Raw genomic sequence first — 20,144 nt, forward strand, 5'->3', positions numbered from 1 at the left:
ATGAGTGACTAATGACCACGTCTTTCCAAGGAAGGACAGCTATTGAAATATATCTAAAAATGCAAATATACCCATATAGTTCTGAGCAAGCCTAATGGTCGCCGCAGCGTCTGCGCACAGCAAACAGAAACGTTGTAACATGCACAAAACATAAGTAGTTGTCAAAAAGACAACTGTATTGGCAGTCAGTATTTACTGACCAAAAAAGAAGGATTTGTGTGCTTAAAAGCCCATTTTTCCCAGCTGTATCATTTGGTCTAATGAAGATGCTATCCATACTCAGAAACTTACCTCCTTTCCATCCCCAGACCACCAGAACACTGCTACTGCATCTTTTTACCTGTATTATATATGCATCATTCTTTTAAATGCTTTAAATTCTCTCAGTTTAATCTTCTTGGAAATAACAATTTAAAAAAAGAAAGAAAAAAAATCACGAACCAGAGGGCATTTCAAAGCTCTGTGTTCCATTATCTCAACCATCTCCATAAGCCTGACCTGGCTTGCAACACAGATTAGACATAATAGCTGCTGCTCCCCAGTGGAACGGGCCCAGTCCCTGTCTCTCCAGCTCAATGTTATTTTGTGCCGGCAGATTAAAGATAATGAGCGCAGACAGATACGGCTTTCGCTGCAACAGGAGCTAATGTTAGTGGCTTTGGAGGTGTTTTTTCCCTCCTGAGCCACCTGCCATCTGTTTGATCTACAAAAAAAACCCAGGCCCTTTTTTGTTAATGTCGCTTAGCATTAAACAGGCATCGCTGACTGAGGTCTTGTTGTCATCCTCAGCGATCGCTGGTTTAAGACCAGAAGGAAGTTTCAAGGACAAGAAGAGCCAAAGTGGATCTTGAGGAAGCTGCAGGATGGAGAGACTATGATACACCCTTACGGGGACTGTCCAATACTTTCTGCCCTGTCCTTCATAATAGCAGTGGCTTGGACAAGGGGATGGGTATATTTGCACATATTCTCAGTCAGAATTAATTTGCTTTCTCTCCCTTTTCCACAACCATAGCTACCGGACTGCGGAAGGAAAAGCCACACATAAGAATCTGATGTCTTTTTTAAGAGAGAACACTAGAAAAATATTTCTGGCTGGTTTTGTGTGTGTTTTGTTTTTTCAAACCTAAAAGGCTAAGAAAAACAAAAGACAAATAGGGGGAACCTGCTCTGTTTCTAACCTCAGGAGAAACTTCCTTACTAGACAAGGCCGATATGGCCAGGTAACAGTCTACCCACAGTTATACCATCAGTGTGCAACAGAAAAGATGAGCTCTCCTGGGTAAGGATAATATAGGTTTTCAGCACCTGAAGTATCAGCCAGATTCTTTCCACCTTTTCTAGACACTTTGTGCTTTTCAGAAAGTGCAAAGTGATCATGCTTCTGACACCAGGGAGAGGTCTTAAGTGGTACCTTCACTACAGTATCTCCTGCCCCGGAACAAAGGAAAATTGAGGATGAAGAAAGGGAAGAAGGAAAGTCCCAAGGACAAGGACTTCGCAACTGGTCTGTCATCACCTGTAAACACCTCTTACCTCCACCATAGCGGGAATGGGGCAGATTTAAACATCGGGGGGTTGTATCTGATAATCGTGTACTTCACCAACTCCCTTCAAAGCGAAGAATATTTTTGATGCAAGAGAAAACATGAAATATAGGGTGTACCCTTTGGCAGAAAAAAAAAATCAACCTGCATCAACATCAACTCCTGCAGTTACTCAGGGATCCGTCAAGGTGGGCACTGAGGGAAGTCAACATTGCCTCCTCTTCTGTTTTGCTGTTTGACCTTTCCACCAAAAATACTGTGCGCTCTGCCCCTCTCCTGCCTTCCTCTTTGGCACCATGACTACTTTTAATTAAACCAGTCCTATTTCCCCTTCCTTTTGCACAGTAAGCAAATCCTTCACCATCTCCTAGCTCTGCCTTTTGCTTTGGAAAAGTGCTGCGCAAGGAGAACTGAAATTATAGAGAGGTAGAATAGCATCATGGCTGCAGAGGTTTATTCTTCTGAATTGTCTGGCTGCATTTATGATAATCCCTTCATTCCATCTGCAGCCCACGCACTGGTGCAGCAACCCCCTTTTCTAGTTCCAAGAAATTATGCATTCATTATGGAGGAAATTAACACCTCAAAGCAAACTATAATTAGGAATTCTTCAATTCGGTTTATGCTTTTTCAATTAGGCCCTCTATAATTTTAATCACGGGAGCATTAACATGTTTCCGGAATTTATATACCTGTAGTATAATTAAGTCCTGAAATGCCTTAGTCTGCAACAGCAAAGCAGAGCTTACTCATCTTCCCTTTTATCGCATTTTTGTGTTATTATAGATGCATTGAGGGGCACCTGCTAGCGTAAATATTGCCTGCCACATGCAACAGAAAAGAGCCCACTTGCCCTCTGAAGCCATCATCCTCACTCCTGGTAGAGCGGCTGCTGGCTGAATAAAGCTTGTGCACTGCTTCTGAGGGGTGGACATCTGCCAGGGCCTTGTGCCCAGACTCACCCCATCTCATTTTAAGTACCTTAAGGAGCTGCTTCAATTAGGTAAATTATCCTCTGTGGTCCGCAAAAAGAGCCAAGCTCCTTCCTGTGGGCTGCTCCGACCCCGAGTATCTGTGGTCAGGCTCAGTTCATCCCATTCAAGGGTCTGACCCAAGGGCTCTCACAGGCAAAAGGAGGCTTGGCAGTATGCCTCGAGAAATTCAGAGTTTCTAATTTTTAAAATCTTTTACGCTGTTTGCTGTTATCCTTTTATTCTGTGATAACAAGGAAGGGACATACTGGCTCTGGGAGCTGTGAAGCAAAGAAATGTCTTGGAAAAAGAAACCTTCCAACTGGCAACCATGGGTATTTTCTCCTGTTCCCTCATCTTACCGGTTGACAGCTTGATGTGAGAAAATGGCCATCAATTTGTGATTCTCAGCTTAAAGTTCAGACTTCATTAACCTTTTGATTGCTGGAGTTTAGTCTGACAGTTTACGTGGACAGCATAAAAGATTTATGCAAAAACATTCACTCCCCCAGTCTCAGTATCCTCAGGCCTTCATAAAACTAAAAAGTGTTAGTAAAAGCTTCACTGTAGAACTAATAAAATGCTGGCTGACACAAAAGAATTGGCTCTATGTGTAATTTGATTGTTAAAGTATTATCATTAAAATATATGCAAATTTTATGGCTTTCCTATCCCATTTCTGTCTACTGCCAAAGCTCTCTGTGGAACGGTTAGTAAGACACAACAGGTCATCCAGGCTCAGAGAACGGCTATGTTTCTGACGGCTGATAAATGGGCAAAGGTAGTTTTATGACCTTTTAAGGGACAGTATTCTCAGACGAACAGCATGCTGATCCAGTAAGAAAATGCAATCCTGTACCAGATGAGACAATCGACCCAAAATGCCCCTTATCCTCACTTTTTAGGGCCAACATCTGTCTCTTCAGGGGGAACTGAAAAAATGTTGAAACACCCATTCAACTAATAATGCCATGCTACATAAAAGGCTAAATATTCCTTCCTCATACTTATGGTTGTCATCTTGCATCCTGATGCATCCCTGTATCTCCATTACGCTCCTCTCCTGATACAGTAGGCAAAAGTGCGGGGATGGGAATCTCCTGAGTTTGATTTTAATGAGCAAACATTGTATAACCTGGCACAAGAAGGCACGTAAACAGAAGATAACAGAGGAAGCAATACGCTGCAGCTGAAAGGAGGAAAAGGAATGTGCTGCAGCTGGAAGGAGAAAACAAGATAAAGGCCATGAAGGCATTTTGCAATGAATGAAGGAGGAGGAAGAACTGGCCAGTCTGCTAGAGCATAGATGAACCTCTCTGCAAGCTGCAGGTAGTGCGTGTACACTTCTGCTTGCTATAAAAAGATGCTAACAAAGAGCAATAAAGGTCTTTGGCTACTGCCTGCCAGAGTCCGTGCCGCTTAAATCCCCACAGGCAAAGCACTTCTAAGATCCAGAACAACTTCAAGTACCACTGAAGTCATCATGTGTGATCTAAACCCACCATTCAACAACTCCAGCTGAAATCGAAGTGTAGGCTCAGGCTTGCAGTGCTCTGGTCAGCTCACCAGGGTTTGGACACATTGATGAGGTCAAGCCTGCAAATGCTTACTATGCAACTCTATTCTGTTCCTTTTTGGTGTAATAAACATCATGCTGATCCACCCAGCTGCCATTATTCCACGCCTTTCACCCAAATTCTGATTTTCATTCTCTCTCTCACATTCACACATAGTTAAAGAAAAAGCAGATCTGGTTTATCTTTAAGAGGAAAGAAACTCGCTCATTTACGTTCAAACTCTTGCCTAAATTAAAGGCAGAATGCCATGCAGGAGAAACCCAGCTTGAATGATTTCAGAACAATATCCCTGAGGTATATTATAGGAGATGTTAATTAATACAGATAATGAGGCTTATAATATCAGAAGCCTAGATTGATAATCTCATTCCTCATTAGATACTACAAAATTAAAAGATCTAACGTGATGACTGTTTGCCCTGTATTCAATCAACCAAGTCATGTGATGCATACATTTGAATATGAGTTTAGAAAAAGCAGGCCAGGCGTTTTATTTTCCAGGTATTTATAACATGCCTATCAATGCAACTGAACTTTCAGAATTACCAAGGGCATGATAATTTGTTATGCTCCCCATAGCTTTCAACATTAGAACCTTTTGTATTGTTTCGCTGATCCTTGACTCCATCCTTTATTTTCAAGCACAAGGTACGCTGCGTGGGAGTTTTAAGAACAAGAAATTGCCACCCTTTCTTGGCATTAATAAATTAATTATCAACATAAATGCCTGAGGCAAGCTCATGTGATGCCACTAAGAAGTTGCAAAGCAGCGAACTGAACAGCATTGCTCCCTATATAGCTATGGAGATCTCTACACCAAAGCCACCACCTGTAAAACAAACAAAAAACCCAGCAAATTTTTCAAGTTTATAGCTTCTTGTCTCATTCCTCCTCCACCACAGACTCAAGGTCACTAGGCTTGCAAACCACTCCTTCAGAAGGATGGAAAGAACTACTGTGCATTAAAAACAAAATCAAAGTAAGCATGCTAGTGAGAGGGATATAGGAAAGGTAAACTCAGGATGAACAGATGATGCCTGAAATCACAAGAAAAGAAAGAATTATCTGGAGATTAAAGCTATAGCCTATGGCTCCAGAGATTCTTAATTTCTACTTTGTTGCAAACCAAAATGGAATGCAAGTTTTATCTAGACATAGTCTCAGTTCTCCAACATAAAATGGAAGCAATACCGCTCCCCTTCGTCACAGGAAATTTTCATTTGTTACTATATGTAGGAATACGTAAGTACACAGATACATCATACGGGATTGTTTGTTTGGAGAACAGCTTGAGCATAAAACCGGAAAAAAACACTGTTCTTAGGTGTTCTGTTAAATAACACTACAACTGTTTTCTCTTCATTTGTTCAGCATGACGTAGACCAAAAATATTTCCTTTATTTCATACTTGGGAAACCAAGAATCAGATGACAATACTCAAGAGTAACATGGGGCTTGGTGCACATAAATTAATTTCTCCTACTGGCTGGCTGTTGATATGAAAATATTTGTTTCACCTTTGCTCAGTACTTCTAAATATATTTAAAATATTTAAACTGCTGTTCTCCTATTTAGGTTTACTTATTTCCGTTAAGATGTACATTAATAAACTAACCCACCCTTCCTCACCATCAAAGTGATTACAAGTATCCGACCATTGCACACATACACAATAAATGACTCTTACCTATTTCTCCAGGACTACTTACACATGCTTCTTACACTTCACATATATATATTTTATATATATATATATTCTCCCCCACAAATATATATATATGTGCGTAAAGGCAAGTGCAAAGATTGAATACCTTTGTTCTAATAATACTGTTCTTTAGCACAGTACAGGCGTCAAGTGCCTAAAGACCACGCTGTACCTGCGTGCTGGCAGACACAAAAAAGAACATCACACATTATTTACTGATACACCTCAGAGAACTGCAGGAAGATAGGGAGATTAAATCAATCTTTTACCAACAAAGAAGTTCTTCATAGTCTGAAACCCCCCAAAATTGCAGACTCCTCTCTAACGTCCTTCTACAGTGTCCTACAGCTCCAATATGCAGAGCAGCGTATCGACAAGGCAATCACACCTAAGGGGAGCATTTATTTAAACTCTAAAATCCTCAAAACTAATACATGCTCTGGAAATTTGATTTTCTCCATAACAGTAGTATACGTAGGTTGATAGCACCAATCGCGTGTTAATAAACCAGATGGACTTTCAAATATCCAACACACAAAAACCAGCCCAGTGGACATGTCATGTAGATAAAATCCCTCACAGTGGTATTTTCAAGCAGTGAATGGGATATAAATTCTCAAACAGAGGTCTAAAGATGTCATATGTGAATAATCTATGAAGGACTGACTCAGCCCTCCTGACAATAATAGATTCAAAGGCAGAATTATCCTCAAAATCACATTGGAGATTTTCAGGAAAGAGTTGAGGAGTAAAGATTGGGAACACTTGCATTCTTCTTTCCTCTTCTGAATCTGTTATAGATGGATGTCAGTCTTCAGCAAATCAATCACAGCACCATTCGCGGGCTTTAGATTGATATAAGGACACCTAAAAGTTATTTTTAAAGGGTAACGTGGAGTCAAGCTCTGCAGGTTATACCATGGAAAATAAAGGCAAAAATGAAACACCTATGCCACAAGAGACAATATTTATGCTTGCTGAGGCTTCATCTTTCTTTTGGCAATAGGACAAAACAGATGAAAGAATATCTAAGTTTATGTTATTCCTATTAGTTCATACGAAAGCGTCTTAGAATCATAGAATCGTTTAGGTTGGAAAAGACCTTTAAGGTCTTCATTGTTATCTATAGATTGTTAACAATGCCGAGTTCATAATCATTAGTTTTATAAGCAACCTCATTTAAGTTATCATGAGCACTGGGGAACATCAGAAATGTCTTAATGTTGAAAGCGGCTTTGGATTTGGTGTACCTGGCATTTCAGATGAATGGAAATACAATGAACCTTACTTGAAATATTGTACAATATTACACTAAAAATGATCTTGCAGACCATACTCCACCTGTATGCTGCTCAGACTACAGCAAAATTAAATAGCACAAGAGAAAGTAACATAACTATCATATATAGATACTAGTTTCCAATCACACCCCAACATGTACTCCAACTCACCATCCCCAACATACAAGAGGAAATATTAAGAATAATTACTGTATAGTCAGTTTTTTTTCATCTTCACAGTTTGGGAGAACTGTAATAAAAACCCAGGGCACCGCACAGCAGAAACTGGCTGCCTGGAGAACTGTCAGGTTGATGAGATGAGGGATTGACCTATTCCTGCATAGTGAAAGATCTGAATATCAGAGGTTTTATGAGAAGGTGTGTGGAAAATCTATTTCAGACTACTTTCAAGTACCTTTTCAGAAGCATCTCAGGCAGGCTGGGATACGAAAGGTGAGCGTGCAAAAGGGAAGGGATCTAGGAAAGCATGGTCATGCCTACAAGGGAGGCCAGGAGAACAGGCATCCTACCAGCATGCTGCATCATGCGGGATCCCCTCCAGCTACCTCCGCACCGCTGCGCTGCTGCGCACGCAGATTTCTCACAGTCAGTTGTCTCAAATCTGTATTTTCACTAATGCCTTGGGTAACCGAACAGAGGATGGCATCAGGCTAAGAGGGCCTGTCCTTTAAGTTTGTATCAGAATTTTAAGGCATTTTGAAAATCAATTTTATCATATTTAATAAAGATGAATGCAAAATATTATACTTGTGAAGGAGAAATAAAACACACACAACCAAAAGATAGAACAACTAACCAGACAACAACAAAGAGGATATATTGGATCTCAGCTTGAACATGAAGAAAACACTGAGGGGGGGAAAAACACCTCATTCTTGTGTGTTAAGAGTGTCACAAGCAGTTCACAGTATGCTATTCTTCTGATCTGCTGGGTGCTGTTGAGGCCTCCGAGGGAGTGCTACCTGCTTTTGGACATGGTATTTCAAGAGAATTTACACAAATTGGAGAGTGCAGAACAGACTGAAAGAAAAGGGAAGAGGTTGGGAAAATCTACGGTTGAAATAATTGGATTTGTTGAGGCTAGACTAGGAACAGTCTATCTGGTTATACAGAGAAAGGTATTCACACATTCTGAGGCTGTCGTAGTTAATAAAAAGCTAAAATTCTCCCCAAGACCCGCCCCCCCCCCCCCCCCCCCCTTCTGGTTTTCACGCACACGTCTGTAAGTCAATGAAATGGGCTCATAATAGGAAGTAATCTTATCACTTAGATGTGGCATGTAAATATTGCACTCTGCAAATGTGTGTATAATAGACGACAATGCAATTAAAGACACCAGACTGAAAATTTATAAAAACCTCTACCGATTTTTTTGTAACAGACACATTTGCTGGAAAAGACATTATTCACTGAATGCGGTTAAAGTATAGTAAATTGACTTCGAGAAAAATCACAAGACTTTTCAATAAAAAGACAAAATAGCAACACTCTTAAGACAGCAGGTGGTAAAATGAGATACAGGAATGTTCCCCCATATAAAAAAAAACAGAGCTGTGTGATTTTACTGCTCTTTTCCAGCAGAAAAACATCCCTAAAGGACTCAGAAAATAGGCTCCTAAATTCGCTCATATGGAGTACCAGAGACTGAAAGGGAAACTTCAAAATACGTTACTCAGAAAAACTAGAAAAGGGATGGTGCTAAGTCTTAAAGAGCGGATTTTTTGCTTGAGAGTATCAATGCAATCTGGGGGAAAGCTGTGACATAGGGTGGACCACCAACTGATACAGGATATTTCATCAAATCAAGTAGTATACATCTGAGCAATTTGCTCCTGAATACTTACTGGGACATCCTTCAAATGCACTAAGAACCAGTCAGCGGGGCGTAGAAACCCAAGTCACTTTGAAAGAAGGGACTATGGGTTTTTAAAATACCACCCATAGGAAAAATTCCAAAAGTCTCTTGTGAAAACTGGAGGTAGAAGCCTGAAGAGCCTACAGCGAGGTAATGGCTGTTGGATACCTCTGCAAAGCAGTATCCACTATTTTTATCACAAGCAATTCTAATTCCTGCTCTCAGCTGAGGGGACCGGCAGGACGAATGACCAACTGGCACTTCTGCCAGCGACAGATTAGGCAGTGCCGGCTCAGAAGGTTAGTTTTTTTGTCTGGGCTGGTGCCTTTCACCACGTACAAATTCACCTAGATGGAAGAAAGCAATGAAGTACACACCTCTAAGTCGTGCTTCCACAGTCAGGGAGCAATCTGCAGTCAAGCGTCCCATTGCAGCATCTCATCATTACGAATGGGACCCAGCTCAGGGACAGCCAGAAATGTTTTCTGCAAGGTCCTTGCTCTATTCCACGAGTGCCTGAGCAACTCCCTGCCCCTAAATCCTCTACTTTGCCAGTAGAAATTGTGCTTGCCTACAACTGGCAAAGCCTCACTAAACCAGAGTTCATCTTTTCTGAACTAGATCACGACTTCACTCCACAACCAGCCCAGGAGCAATAGCTGGATTATAACATCAAGATCTGAGGAATGTGGTTAGATCCAGAATCTGAACAAATGCATCTGCAAGCATTAAAGATAGTTCAGACATTCATACGATAGTTACAAAAAGGCCTTGTCCATCACGGAAGAGAGGGCAGGAGATGGAGGCCTGAAGCCTCCTCCACCTCTGCATGGCGATGCTCAATTCACAGCGTCACTGTACAGAGCTGCACGTACTGCTGTACTCCAGTGCTGCAAAGGCATCTGAAGTGATGCTGAAAGGGTAATAACCCCATGCAATGCTATCAGTAATCCCTCCTGGAGGTTAACAGCGGGAGGCAAGCAGGTTGAGGCGTTTATGAAAGGAGACTGTGAAAGGTGGAATCAACAGCGGAGTTGGCCTTTTAGTCAGCGTTCGCTTTCAGCAGCTACATTATCAGTCGAGAATGAGAGAGGCGTGAGTGAAGCCTGGGGAGGAAGGAGAAGGGAGAACTGTGAAAAGAGAAGGCAAAACACCTACCTGACAGGCGCTCCCCGGGACTGAGCGGGCTTCAGCATAACGGTGATGGTAGTGTCAGTCTCATTCAGGGGGGAGTCCGTGTCGTATTCTGGCATCGACGGTGCTGCAGCAGAACAAAGACCAACACCTTAGTAATACACCAGTTACTGCTTTTGGTAGTGATGGCAACGTAATATTAAGATTTCTTGGAGACTGCTTAACATTTGTCAAATGAAACATCAAAATACTTCCCAAAGTTATGACCAAAAATGTCAAAACTGCTTAAATATTTGTACGCTCTTCTCCTATTAAAATTAAACAGGAATCAGACACCGAAATCTTCAAGGTGGCTTTGCAAATCCTGTCTTGAATTTTTAAGACTTAGTAATCCTTTCAGATGGGATCATTCCTTCAACTTTAAAGGTGAAGAAAGAAAACTGCATGGACATTATATAAAAGACCACTTAGGATGAGTGAATCAGTGGCAGAGCTAAAAATAGCACCCAGGAAACCTGGCTCTTGTTCACTATTCTGGTCATTGGATCAGACCTCCCACATCTTAGAGTTTTCAATACATAGACTTAAGTTGTGTCTCCTTGATTAGCTGGAGGGTGTGTTACGAAGCACAAAAGACGAAAGAGAGGAGCACAAATTAGCCAGGTTATTTTAGTGCTCAAACCCATGACATTTTACCCCCGTGCTTCAGTGATGTTGAATCAACAGGCAGCTGCACGGCTTCCAATGGCATGCTCAGGCACTACCCAGCCACGGTATCCCCATCGCTTCGCTGACGTGTTCCCCAAAGCAATATAGAAAACCACTGAATATTCACACTTAGCCAAAGTCTAGTTTCTACTTCTGCTTTATTATCTTCTATTAGGATCACTTCATGAAAGTAGGATACCTTTCCTTAGGAAATGTATTTTACTTATTACGTTACTTCTTCCTTCCCCAATAGCAGACATTGTTTGGGACAATTTTTACTGTGGAAGAACTGAAGAGATCACGAGATCAGAGCAGCATCAAATTTATTCCAAACATGCAAGTTTTGTTGAAATATCTTTCAAGTATAAAGCAAACAGAAGAATTCACACAAATAGTTCATCTGTAACTCACAAGGGCAAGCTGCATTGCGGGGGATCCCGTATTTAATCCTCTCACAGTGATTTCCACTGTAATCCTGTTTACAGTCAGGATTTTTATCTAAATGCCTGAAAACTGTCAAGAATGGTGGTTGCTATTATCAACTCAGCTACTGACTTCCCTGTCAATAAGCTGGCAATGAGTTCAGAATGAATGCCAATTCCTTAACAAGGATTTCTCTGAAAACGGTGCTCTGCATGAAGGGGAAGCAGTGTCAGTCATTTAAAGAAGATGCATGTCAACAGTGCTCTTCTATCTCAGAGATCACCGTAGTTGCTGGAGATGCCACAGCAAGAATTGTTCAGCACCCTCTCTGGCCAGAGGGGATGGTGCTACAGCACCACGCAGTACTAAAAAAGGCTGCAGGGCCAGTTTGGACACCAGAAACAGGCTGGGTTTGGCCTCTGCAGGCTCCACCATCCTGCTTTGAAGTAGCTTCTTCTAGCCTAGCTGCAGGGCTGCACTGGTGGCACTAAGTTGTTTCTGATATGTTAGCTAGCTCGGATGTCTCCTCCTGGCTAAGCATGAGACCCGTTTAGTTATCTTTGTAAACACGGCACCTGCCACAGAGAATTTACAATCTTACTTTCAGACACCATATAGTTAAGAAGTAAATGGAAGAAACATAGGTCTTGGCAAGACTAGCTAATGGTACTGAGTATAATTCAGTGATCAGAGTCTGCATTAGTCACAAGACACTGAAAAAAGACACAGTAGTTTTCTTGTGTACTCAACACGGAACAGTTGTGTACTACCTCAATAAAACTACAGTTGGCAGTGATCTCTCTAAAATAGCAAGCACTGCTCATCAATTTAATGCCTATTTTGCAAGATCCCAGTCCTGCTCAAAGGGAAGTCCTCAGGAATTCTGCCATTTAATTGTGATTAAGACGTAAACAAACATGTCCACCCATATAAACATATAAGCTCACACATTGCTACAGCATAGATGTCTTTTCATCTTAAAAGATATATAGTCTTACAAGGACATTCCAGTCAATGCAAAAATCCTTCTTCTCCCTTCTAACCTTGGGACTGCCTCTTGGAGCAAGTTTAACAGTAATTTCTGAACTACATGTATAGGACTGACCACGCAATGAGATAATCTGATGTCAGAGACTACTCTAGTGCCTGCACGGAGCCTGTGCTTACCTGTTGTGAACCAGATGTTTGGAAGATGGGAAAAAAAGAGACGATAAACCAAGCTCAGTGTGCGTACAGTTAAGAATCATGCAGGCTTTAACACAATTTGAGCACTCACTGAATAATAAAATGCAAAGAAACTGAATTAGGGGGAATAAGCACTACCATTACTGTGCTATTTTATTTCTCTGGTCACAAGTGAAGAGAGTGCATGCCGTGCCTTCCCTTCACAGCAGGGCTGCACAAACCCTAACAGCCCGTGGAGCTGTTACAACAGTTAATGGCTTTACTTCAAGTGCTTGAGACACAGGCTTTTGCGCTAAATGTTAAGGGTTCAAACCCTGCTGACGGTTAGTGGAGGGAATGGATACATTTCACTTCCTTAAAATTTACACTGTCACTGCTAACAACTTATTTTTATTAACCAATTTTGAAATAGGACAATGGAAAATCTGCACAGTGGTGCACTCTTTTCTGTGGCATCCAGCCATAATTTCAAGGATTACAAGTGTCCCGAACGTCCTAAATGTTTATTTTGGCTTTACTGAAAAAACAGTTAAGGTATTCCAAAAAATGACAGTTTTAAATTGTGTTAGAGAACCTATTCTAGTTCTATCAATTAAACGTTAAAATTAAATGTCTACATATGTCTGCCCAATATCGTCTCTACCATCCCTTTATCCATCTTTTTTTCTGATAGCTAGCTTAAGTTTCCTTTTTCCCTAGAGACACACGCACCTTCTCTTTGCAATGCCTCCTGATTTTAGTGACCTCCATATACTAGTCTGCCTACCTCAAGCCCTCCCTCTGCCCTTACTCAGAAAGAAAACATAAAAACAGCTTTCCTCCTTTATTTTTAGTCTCCTTGCACTATTAATTCAATTACTTCATTACATCCATTTTGGTGCAATCTGAAAATAAAAGCCACATTATTGAAGGAGCTTCCCCAGCCACGCATACTAACAATTATTACAGGGATAGTTCATTTGTGGAACTAATGAAGGTTCTAATTTAAAATGCTACACAAAGATATTCATGGATATTTAAGATATCCACAAATTAACCACTGCATTTGTAACCTGAACACACACAGATACGGGATTGTGGCCGTTTTAAAAATTTGCCCCAGGAAACTTGCAGAGACACTAAGCTGAATACCTTTTTATTCTTTTATGCATCAGCTGCGGGTCTAAAGAACAAAGCCCTAGAAAGTTCTTTTTTCTTCTTCGCCAAAGCAGTACCTGAAATCTTAGTTGCAATCCGTGTTGTGATGGGTGGCCCAAAGCCCTTGACTGTGCTGGCTTTGATGGTGAATGAATACGTAGTCCCTGGGTATAATCCTACAAAGAGGTGATGTGTTTCATTCCTTAGTTTGAAGACTTTCCCTCTTTGGCTGGACAGGTCAGCACTGGGATCCAGAGACCCAACGGCCTTGTATGTAATCTGCAAATGAAGAAGAAGGAAAGTAAGGTGATAAGGGGCCTTCTGCACCTGGCCTTTCTCTGCTCCCCTATTTTGCCATCTCTTGAGACTAGACATTGAAAATACAAGGACAGATATTATTTCAGTATCTCTAGTGAGCGGTTCTGTATTTGGATGCTGTCAAACAAACATGACAATTTTTCCAAGGCTTTACTTAGGAAAAAAAACTCATTTCTTCTCTCCACTAAAACCTCAGCATGTGCTGATATACAACAAAAGATGGAGAGAATTGCTTTTTGTTCCAAACCTCAGAACTTCTGCAGCCAAACCAGAGCACACAGCACAACCGGCAGAATTTTCATGAGAATTTCCCATACAATTCCGCACAGCATACAAAAACTTTTGGTGCAAACATGGATACGTTTTCCATTGAGTGGGGTTTTTTTCTGGCAAATGGTCTTCTCAAAAGGCCACTGAAAACAATGGGAGCATTTTACTGACAGCAAAGGTTTTGGAAGTCTTTTCCTGTGCTAAAGAGGATATGCAAAAATGAAATGGTATGTTTAAATGAAATAAATATCATCAAGTCTTTAGACAAAAGCCTTTCCATTCTCTGAGCTTGTAAGCCAGCTTCTGATATCATTTCCCTCCCCCTGTTTTTAGCCTCAGTTTGCAGGTTTACATGTGGTACCATGCCTGCTTTTTGCCTGAGAGAATAAGTCAGCAGGGTTACAGACCTGGAGAGCCATTCATGAATACACCCTCTGCTGGTGCCTACACACCTTTAGAGGAATCCAAGCTGAAGGCACACCTTTGAAATTCTGCTCGAGCTCCGTTACGCTTACCCATGGCAACCCTATTGATATACAGACACTTACAAGCAAAACTCATGACTTATTTACCAGCCAATTCCTTCCCTGCGTTCCAAATTCAATCCAAAGGCAGCTCAATTTCAACTGAGCTGTCAATATAATATAACGTGCTCCACTGCTCTCCTAACCTTTCCTGATATTATGGGATCTTCGCTTATTTGTAATGAAACACTATGAATAAATCAATGTATGTTAATACACAAAGTCGTCAATTCTTTATGAAGGACTCCACAAGAATCTAATTCCCGGCTTTGCTGAAAGAGCCTTTGAAAATTTTTAAGTCGCTTGCTTTATGACAGGAGGAAAAAGCTGCATTTTGAGGAAAAATAGATGTACAATGTTTAAAAAGGGGGGCTTTAATAATAACAGGATAAATAAGAGACAGAGGCTGATGCTACTGACACCAGATAAGGGTGTGAGTGTGTGAATCCTATTATTTGGACAGAGAAGAACAATTTAGACAGAGCTGACACCCAAGATGAGGCAGTGTAACAGAAAAGGGCCGTGAATTACACCCAGGCTTACAGAGCAGCGAGAAATTACAGAAGCAGAACTCTTAAAGGAATTACAATTGAACAGCTTGCAGGTGATTTCATTGAAAACCTACTAATTTTTCCAGGAATTACAATCTGGTTTTAAATTTTTATTACTTGCCAGAAACCTGAGAAAGAGAGAGATCTTGACACAACGGTCATTAGAACAAACAAATTAAATGCGGGGAGGAGAAATCTTTACACTCGCTCCTTTTCCTTAGGTAAGGTGAGGACCATGCAATGCAGCATGGCACGGGACAGTATTTTGACAGCTCTTATTGCATCAAGGTACTTCAAGGCAAGGGAGTTTAAAAGCACCATCAGACTTAGAGTGAGGATCAAAGACTTAAATTTAAGAGACATGACCCAGTCAATGCCACAGCCAATTCCAGAAAGAAAAATGTATTTATTCTGGTAGGTAGGAATGAACCGATGCAATCTGTATGCTCTATTTGCAAATCAAGTGCTAGAGAAATAGCAATTCTATGAATTTCAAAGGAGAATGAGCAAATTAGGAGTTTGGGAAAAAGAAAGGGAACTTCCTACTGCTGGGCCACTGAAAACCACCTTCACAGGATGCCAGGTAGTAGCCTATGCAAAATCAGTGGTGTTTATTTTCAAGCATGTTATACAGAAGGCTATAAGTGGAAGATGCACTTGTCCTTGATCTGCATATAAATAAAAGTATTCGGCTACCTTCACCATTTCTAAAATCACTACAAAATGAGTTATTCTTCTTCATTAAAAAAATTATCCCCTTAAGGCAAATAGAGCTAGAAAAGCTTTCAGGAGAGAAAAAAACCCAAGGAAAGTCAAGGATTTAAAAAAGAAAAATAGTCTCTTTCTTTTTCTGTTGACTATACCAGAGAATATGAGTAAAAGGGACTGTAAAAGAACCTGAGTTCAACTCATGAGAAGCAGGGAAGGAGAAAACTATACTTAAGAGAGAGTACGTCCACGATTTGAGATTGAAGTTTGGGTCAATTTTTAGAAAGATTGCTCACTCACATCAGACTTCACTATTTCCCCAAACTTTTTTTAGGATATATAAACTACAGTAAGGAGAGATTTGTGGCAAAGCCAAGTTGTGAGATTATTGTTTCTGCAGCAGACTCTCTATTCCAACAGATATGAACCCTGTTAAACCAGGTGATGTGCAGACATTCAGAGGAAGCAATCCTCGTCCCCAAAACATAAATATCATTTAACTTTAATACATAAACAGTACATCGATGCAACACAGAGAACAGGAAAGCAATAGTACAAAGTTGTGCATGTGGTCCAGTTTCATTCAGTCCATAAGGTGAAATATTTAAGGGACTGGTAAGCATAACAGCGTCCGTAGATACAGCTAGTTACCAGCTTATTGCTCTCATGAGAGTTAGCCGCAAGCTCTTCTCTGCTTTCCACAAGAGCTCTGAATGACTGAAGTGTGTACAGACACTGCCTGGACAGCCAGACCCTATGGGCTGTCTGCCCACCTCTGCTGCTGACTTCTGTCATCACCATGATAAACTGATGTTCTCCGAGTCTCCATTTTGCCATTTACAAAATGAGGGCTATTACATTCCTCTACACAAACATTTTCATGATTGAGGGATTCTATGGATTTCTGTAATAGCTGCGTGCTCATGGTTAAGCAGCAAAATCACGGGTGAAACACATGAAGTAGCCCCAAAAACAGAGCCCTCCATTTGGAAAAGGAGGCAAATTCTCTTCCAGCTCAGAAAGAAGAGAGTCATTTTCCCTTCCAAGTATCTGCTGTTTCTTAGATATTAGTGCCACCCCAAGTGTGGGTTAACATCTGAGAGCTCTGTCTCAGTCTGTTCCTCTATGGGCCTCCCAGTATAGCTAAAGCAGCTGCAACTTCAGCTACGATTATAGCTGTTCTGCCAGCAGAGTCTCCCGGAGCGCTGGCTGGCTGCTCCCTGCTGACCTGGCACACATCCCTGCTGTTCTACCCATAGGCCCCCCATCCAGCTCGGCAACATTTCTCATAGCCGGGATCACAGAATCATAGAATTACTGAGGTTGGAAAAGACCTCTAAGATCATCGAGTCCAACCGTCGACCCAACACCACCACCCACTAAACCATGTCCCTAAGTGCCTCATCTACTCGTCTTTTAAATACCTCCAGGGACGGGGACTCAACCACTTCCCTGGGCAGCCTGTTCCAATGTTTAACCACTCTTTCAGTAAATAAATTTTTCCTCACGTCCAATCTAAACCTCCCCTGGTGCAACTTGAGGCCATTTCCACAGCCACAGCCTTTCCCTCGTCCACTAGGCGGGTCACCTGGTCATAGAAGGAGATCAGGTTGATCAAGCAGCACCTGCCTCTCATGAACCCGTGCTGGCTGGGCCGGATCCCCTGGTTGTCCCGCTCATGCCTTGTGAGCACCCTCAAGATGAACCGCTCCATCATCTTCCCCGGCACCAAGGTCAGGCTGACAGGCCTGTAGTTCCCCGGATCCTCCTTCTGACCCTTCTTGTAGATGGGCGTCACATTGGCAAGCCTCCAGTCGTCCGGGACCTCCCCCGTTAACCAGGACTGCTGATAAATGATGGAGAGCGGCTTGGTCACCCCCATGTAGTGAAGTTGTTGGTATTTCCTCACTGGAATATCTGAAAAGTGCTACACCGTATGTGTCTGTGTGTATGCATGTGTCTGTGTCAGGGGATTTCTCCTATAGAAAGAAAAGATGCTGTAATAGATCCCTTATATGTTGGTTTTCATGTAAGACACTAAGAAGTTGCCACTCTTCTCCTTAATTTATTTAAACTAAAATTTCTGAAGCAAGAGAAATTTCAGAGCATCAGACACTGAAAAAGTTTCAAGAAGAAACGATGGGAATTTCCAGCTCTGGAGTAATTTATAAATGCACAGAAATACGGCTGGAGAAGAAATACGGCGCTTTCCTGGAATAAGAAGGATGCTGAAAAAACCACCTGCTCTTCAGTTGGTATGCTGAGTATTTATCTTAATTTCTTGTTCCAAGTGTCAAACCATTTCATTACAAAACAAACAAGAGATTCTAATCTAGAAAATGAGATGACTTAATCACTAGAAAGCAGCTGTTCTAAATTATTTTAAAATAATCTATTTTAAAGACAAGCCATATCATATAATACTTCTGTATTCTGTAAAAAAAAGAAACAATAATATTAATTTAAATGTTTAAAAATCCAGACAGAAAACAAACAAGAAAATACTCAAAAATATATTTAAGAACTTAACTCTGATTGAAAATATTGAAAATATTTTTTTTTTATTCTGATGCAGAATAAATGCAAATACAAAGATGGGGAAATTTCTCACAAGACTGAGACTCTATGTTTTTTAACCAGCTCCCTGGTTATCTCCCGCACAGCAGGCAGCTGCCACAAGCTGAGAGTTGTCTTTCCTCTGCAAACTGGAATGGCTGTCCTGAGTTTGCATATGTAACGTAGAGTTCATGTATCGGCTCCAGGGCTACTTGCTGGTCCCAAGGAAAAGTTTTAGTGGCCAGCAGTGCTATGGTTCTAATCACAGCACACACCGGTGCAGGCGAAAACACAGCAAAACCAAGAAATACATGCTAATAAATCCTAAATCTTCCTTGGAACCTCCTTCACTGAGTTAATGAAATGGTTCTCAAACTGAAGCAACGACAGCAGTAAATCTGAAGTAATCAGGAAGTCAGATGGCACAGGAACTCAGAAGGGTAAAGAATAGCCACATTCCCACCAGCACAGGAGGGACGAAACACTGAGCCCAGCATCCACCCAGCTGGGCAGGAACAATTTACTCAGGAGGTGCACAGACGACTCAAGTCCCTGGTCAACTGTGCAAAATTTGGCTACACGAGTCCAAATTCTTTGTAAAATGTGAAACAGGTCAGCAGTGCAAGTTCAGCTCTACTGGAAACTACCAAAAAGGCTTTATATATTTAATTTCCAAGTGTTCAGTGATATATAATTGCTGTGATAGACTAGGGAGAATAAAATAAGAACAGATCAGTGTAAGAAATGGGACGGTTAGCGAGTTCTCTCCTTGTTGTCATTTAAGCAGACATCCAATCTACGCCAGTGCACTCTCAGTCTCCATTAACCAGAAGCACCCCCTCTTATTCCATCCTCTCCTCTGGTTTTTATCCATTTTAAAAGTTCAGAGTATTAACTCCTTGAAATCACTGAGCAAATACACAACCACAAAGATGAAGATATTATATTGAGAGCATAAGCACAGCTCTTCGCTCCTTCACAGAGCCTAATTTAACACAATTTTATAGGGAAATGTGAACGCTTTGCTACTGTCATCATCTGTGACTGTAAAACTTCTATTACAATATGAGGACTTAGAAAACTTTAAATGTGAAAGGGAAGATCATACAGAGGTATTAACTAAACTAGGAAGCACAAGGCTATTTTCCACTGCAAATCTTTCTTCAGAGGAAAACACGTAATAAAAAATAACACACACCCCCCTTAACCCACTTGGATTTTCCCATACCCCACAGGGGTACAGGCAACTGTGTGGCCACACAAGCAAAAGGAGATTGTGATACTGGAATATATTGTTATACCGCTTCATCAGGCATATCTCGAATATGTCTGTTCAGCCTTAGTATCAGCCACGGACTGGAGCGCAAAACTCTGCAAGGACTTTACAATCTGCTCAAGAAGTTGAATTAACGTTCAGCAGTTCATCCTCCGCTTTAGCGGCTGCCCCGCGTCCGGCGCCCAGGTGCTGGCTGAATCTCTACACCGTGCTTAGCAAATGCAGACAGTAACAGGAGTCTGGTGAATTTTACTCCACCTTTGCATGGTGGAGGCAAGGGGGCGCTTTGTCCCGTGCTTTTTTAAATAAAAATATCAGTAAGTGTAGTTGAAAACTGGAGGTTAAAAAAAAAAAATCCCTGTAGAAAAAAGGGCACATATTGTTAAAAATGTGGTAAT

General features: G+C 41.2%; 1 protein-coding gene across 5 annotated transcripts in view; it reads right to left on the reverse strand.

The window, feature by feature from the left end:
- The window catches only part of PTPRT (protein tyrosine phosphatase receptor type T), a 475,551-nt gene that overhangs the window by 115,344 nt on the left and 340,063 nt on the right, over nt 1–20,144 (reverse strand). For all 5 annotated transcript variants that reach the window (XM_076352439.1, XM_076352436.1, XM_076352438.1 and 2 more), the window contains exons 10-11: nt 13,621–13,822; nt 10,115–10,217 (exon numbers count right to left, since the gene is read on the reverse strand). In XM_076352439.1, the coding sequence (XP_076208554.1) occupies nt 10,115–10,217; nt 13,621–13,822 (305 nt within the window). The remainder of the gene's footprint in view (nt 1–10,114; nt 10,218–13,620; nt 13,823–20,144) is intronic.

The sequence above is a fragment of the Aptenodytes patagonicus genome, chromosome 14 (assembly GCF_965638725.1).
Source record: "Aptenodytes patagonicus chromosome 14, bAptPat1.pri.cur, whole genome shotgun sequence".
NCBI lineage: Eukaryota > Metazoa > Chordata > Aves > Sphenisciformes > Spheniscidae > Aptenodytes > Aptenodytes patagonicus.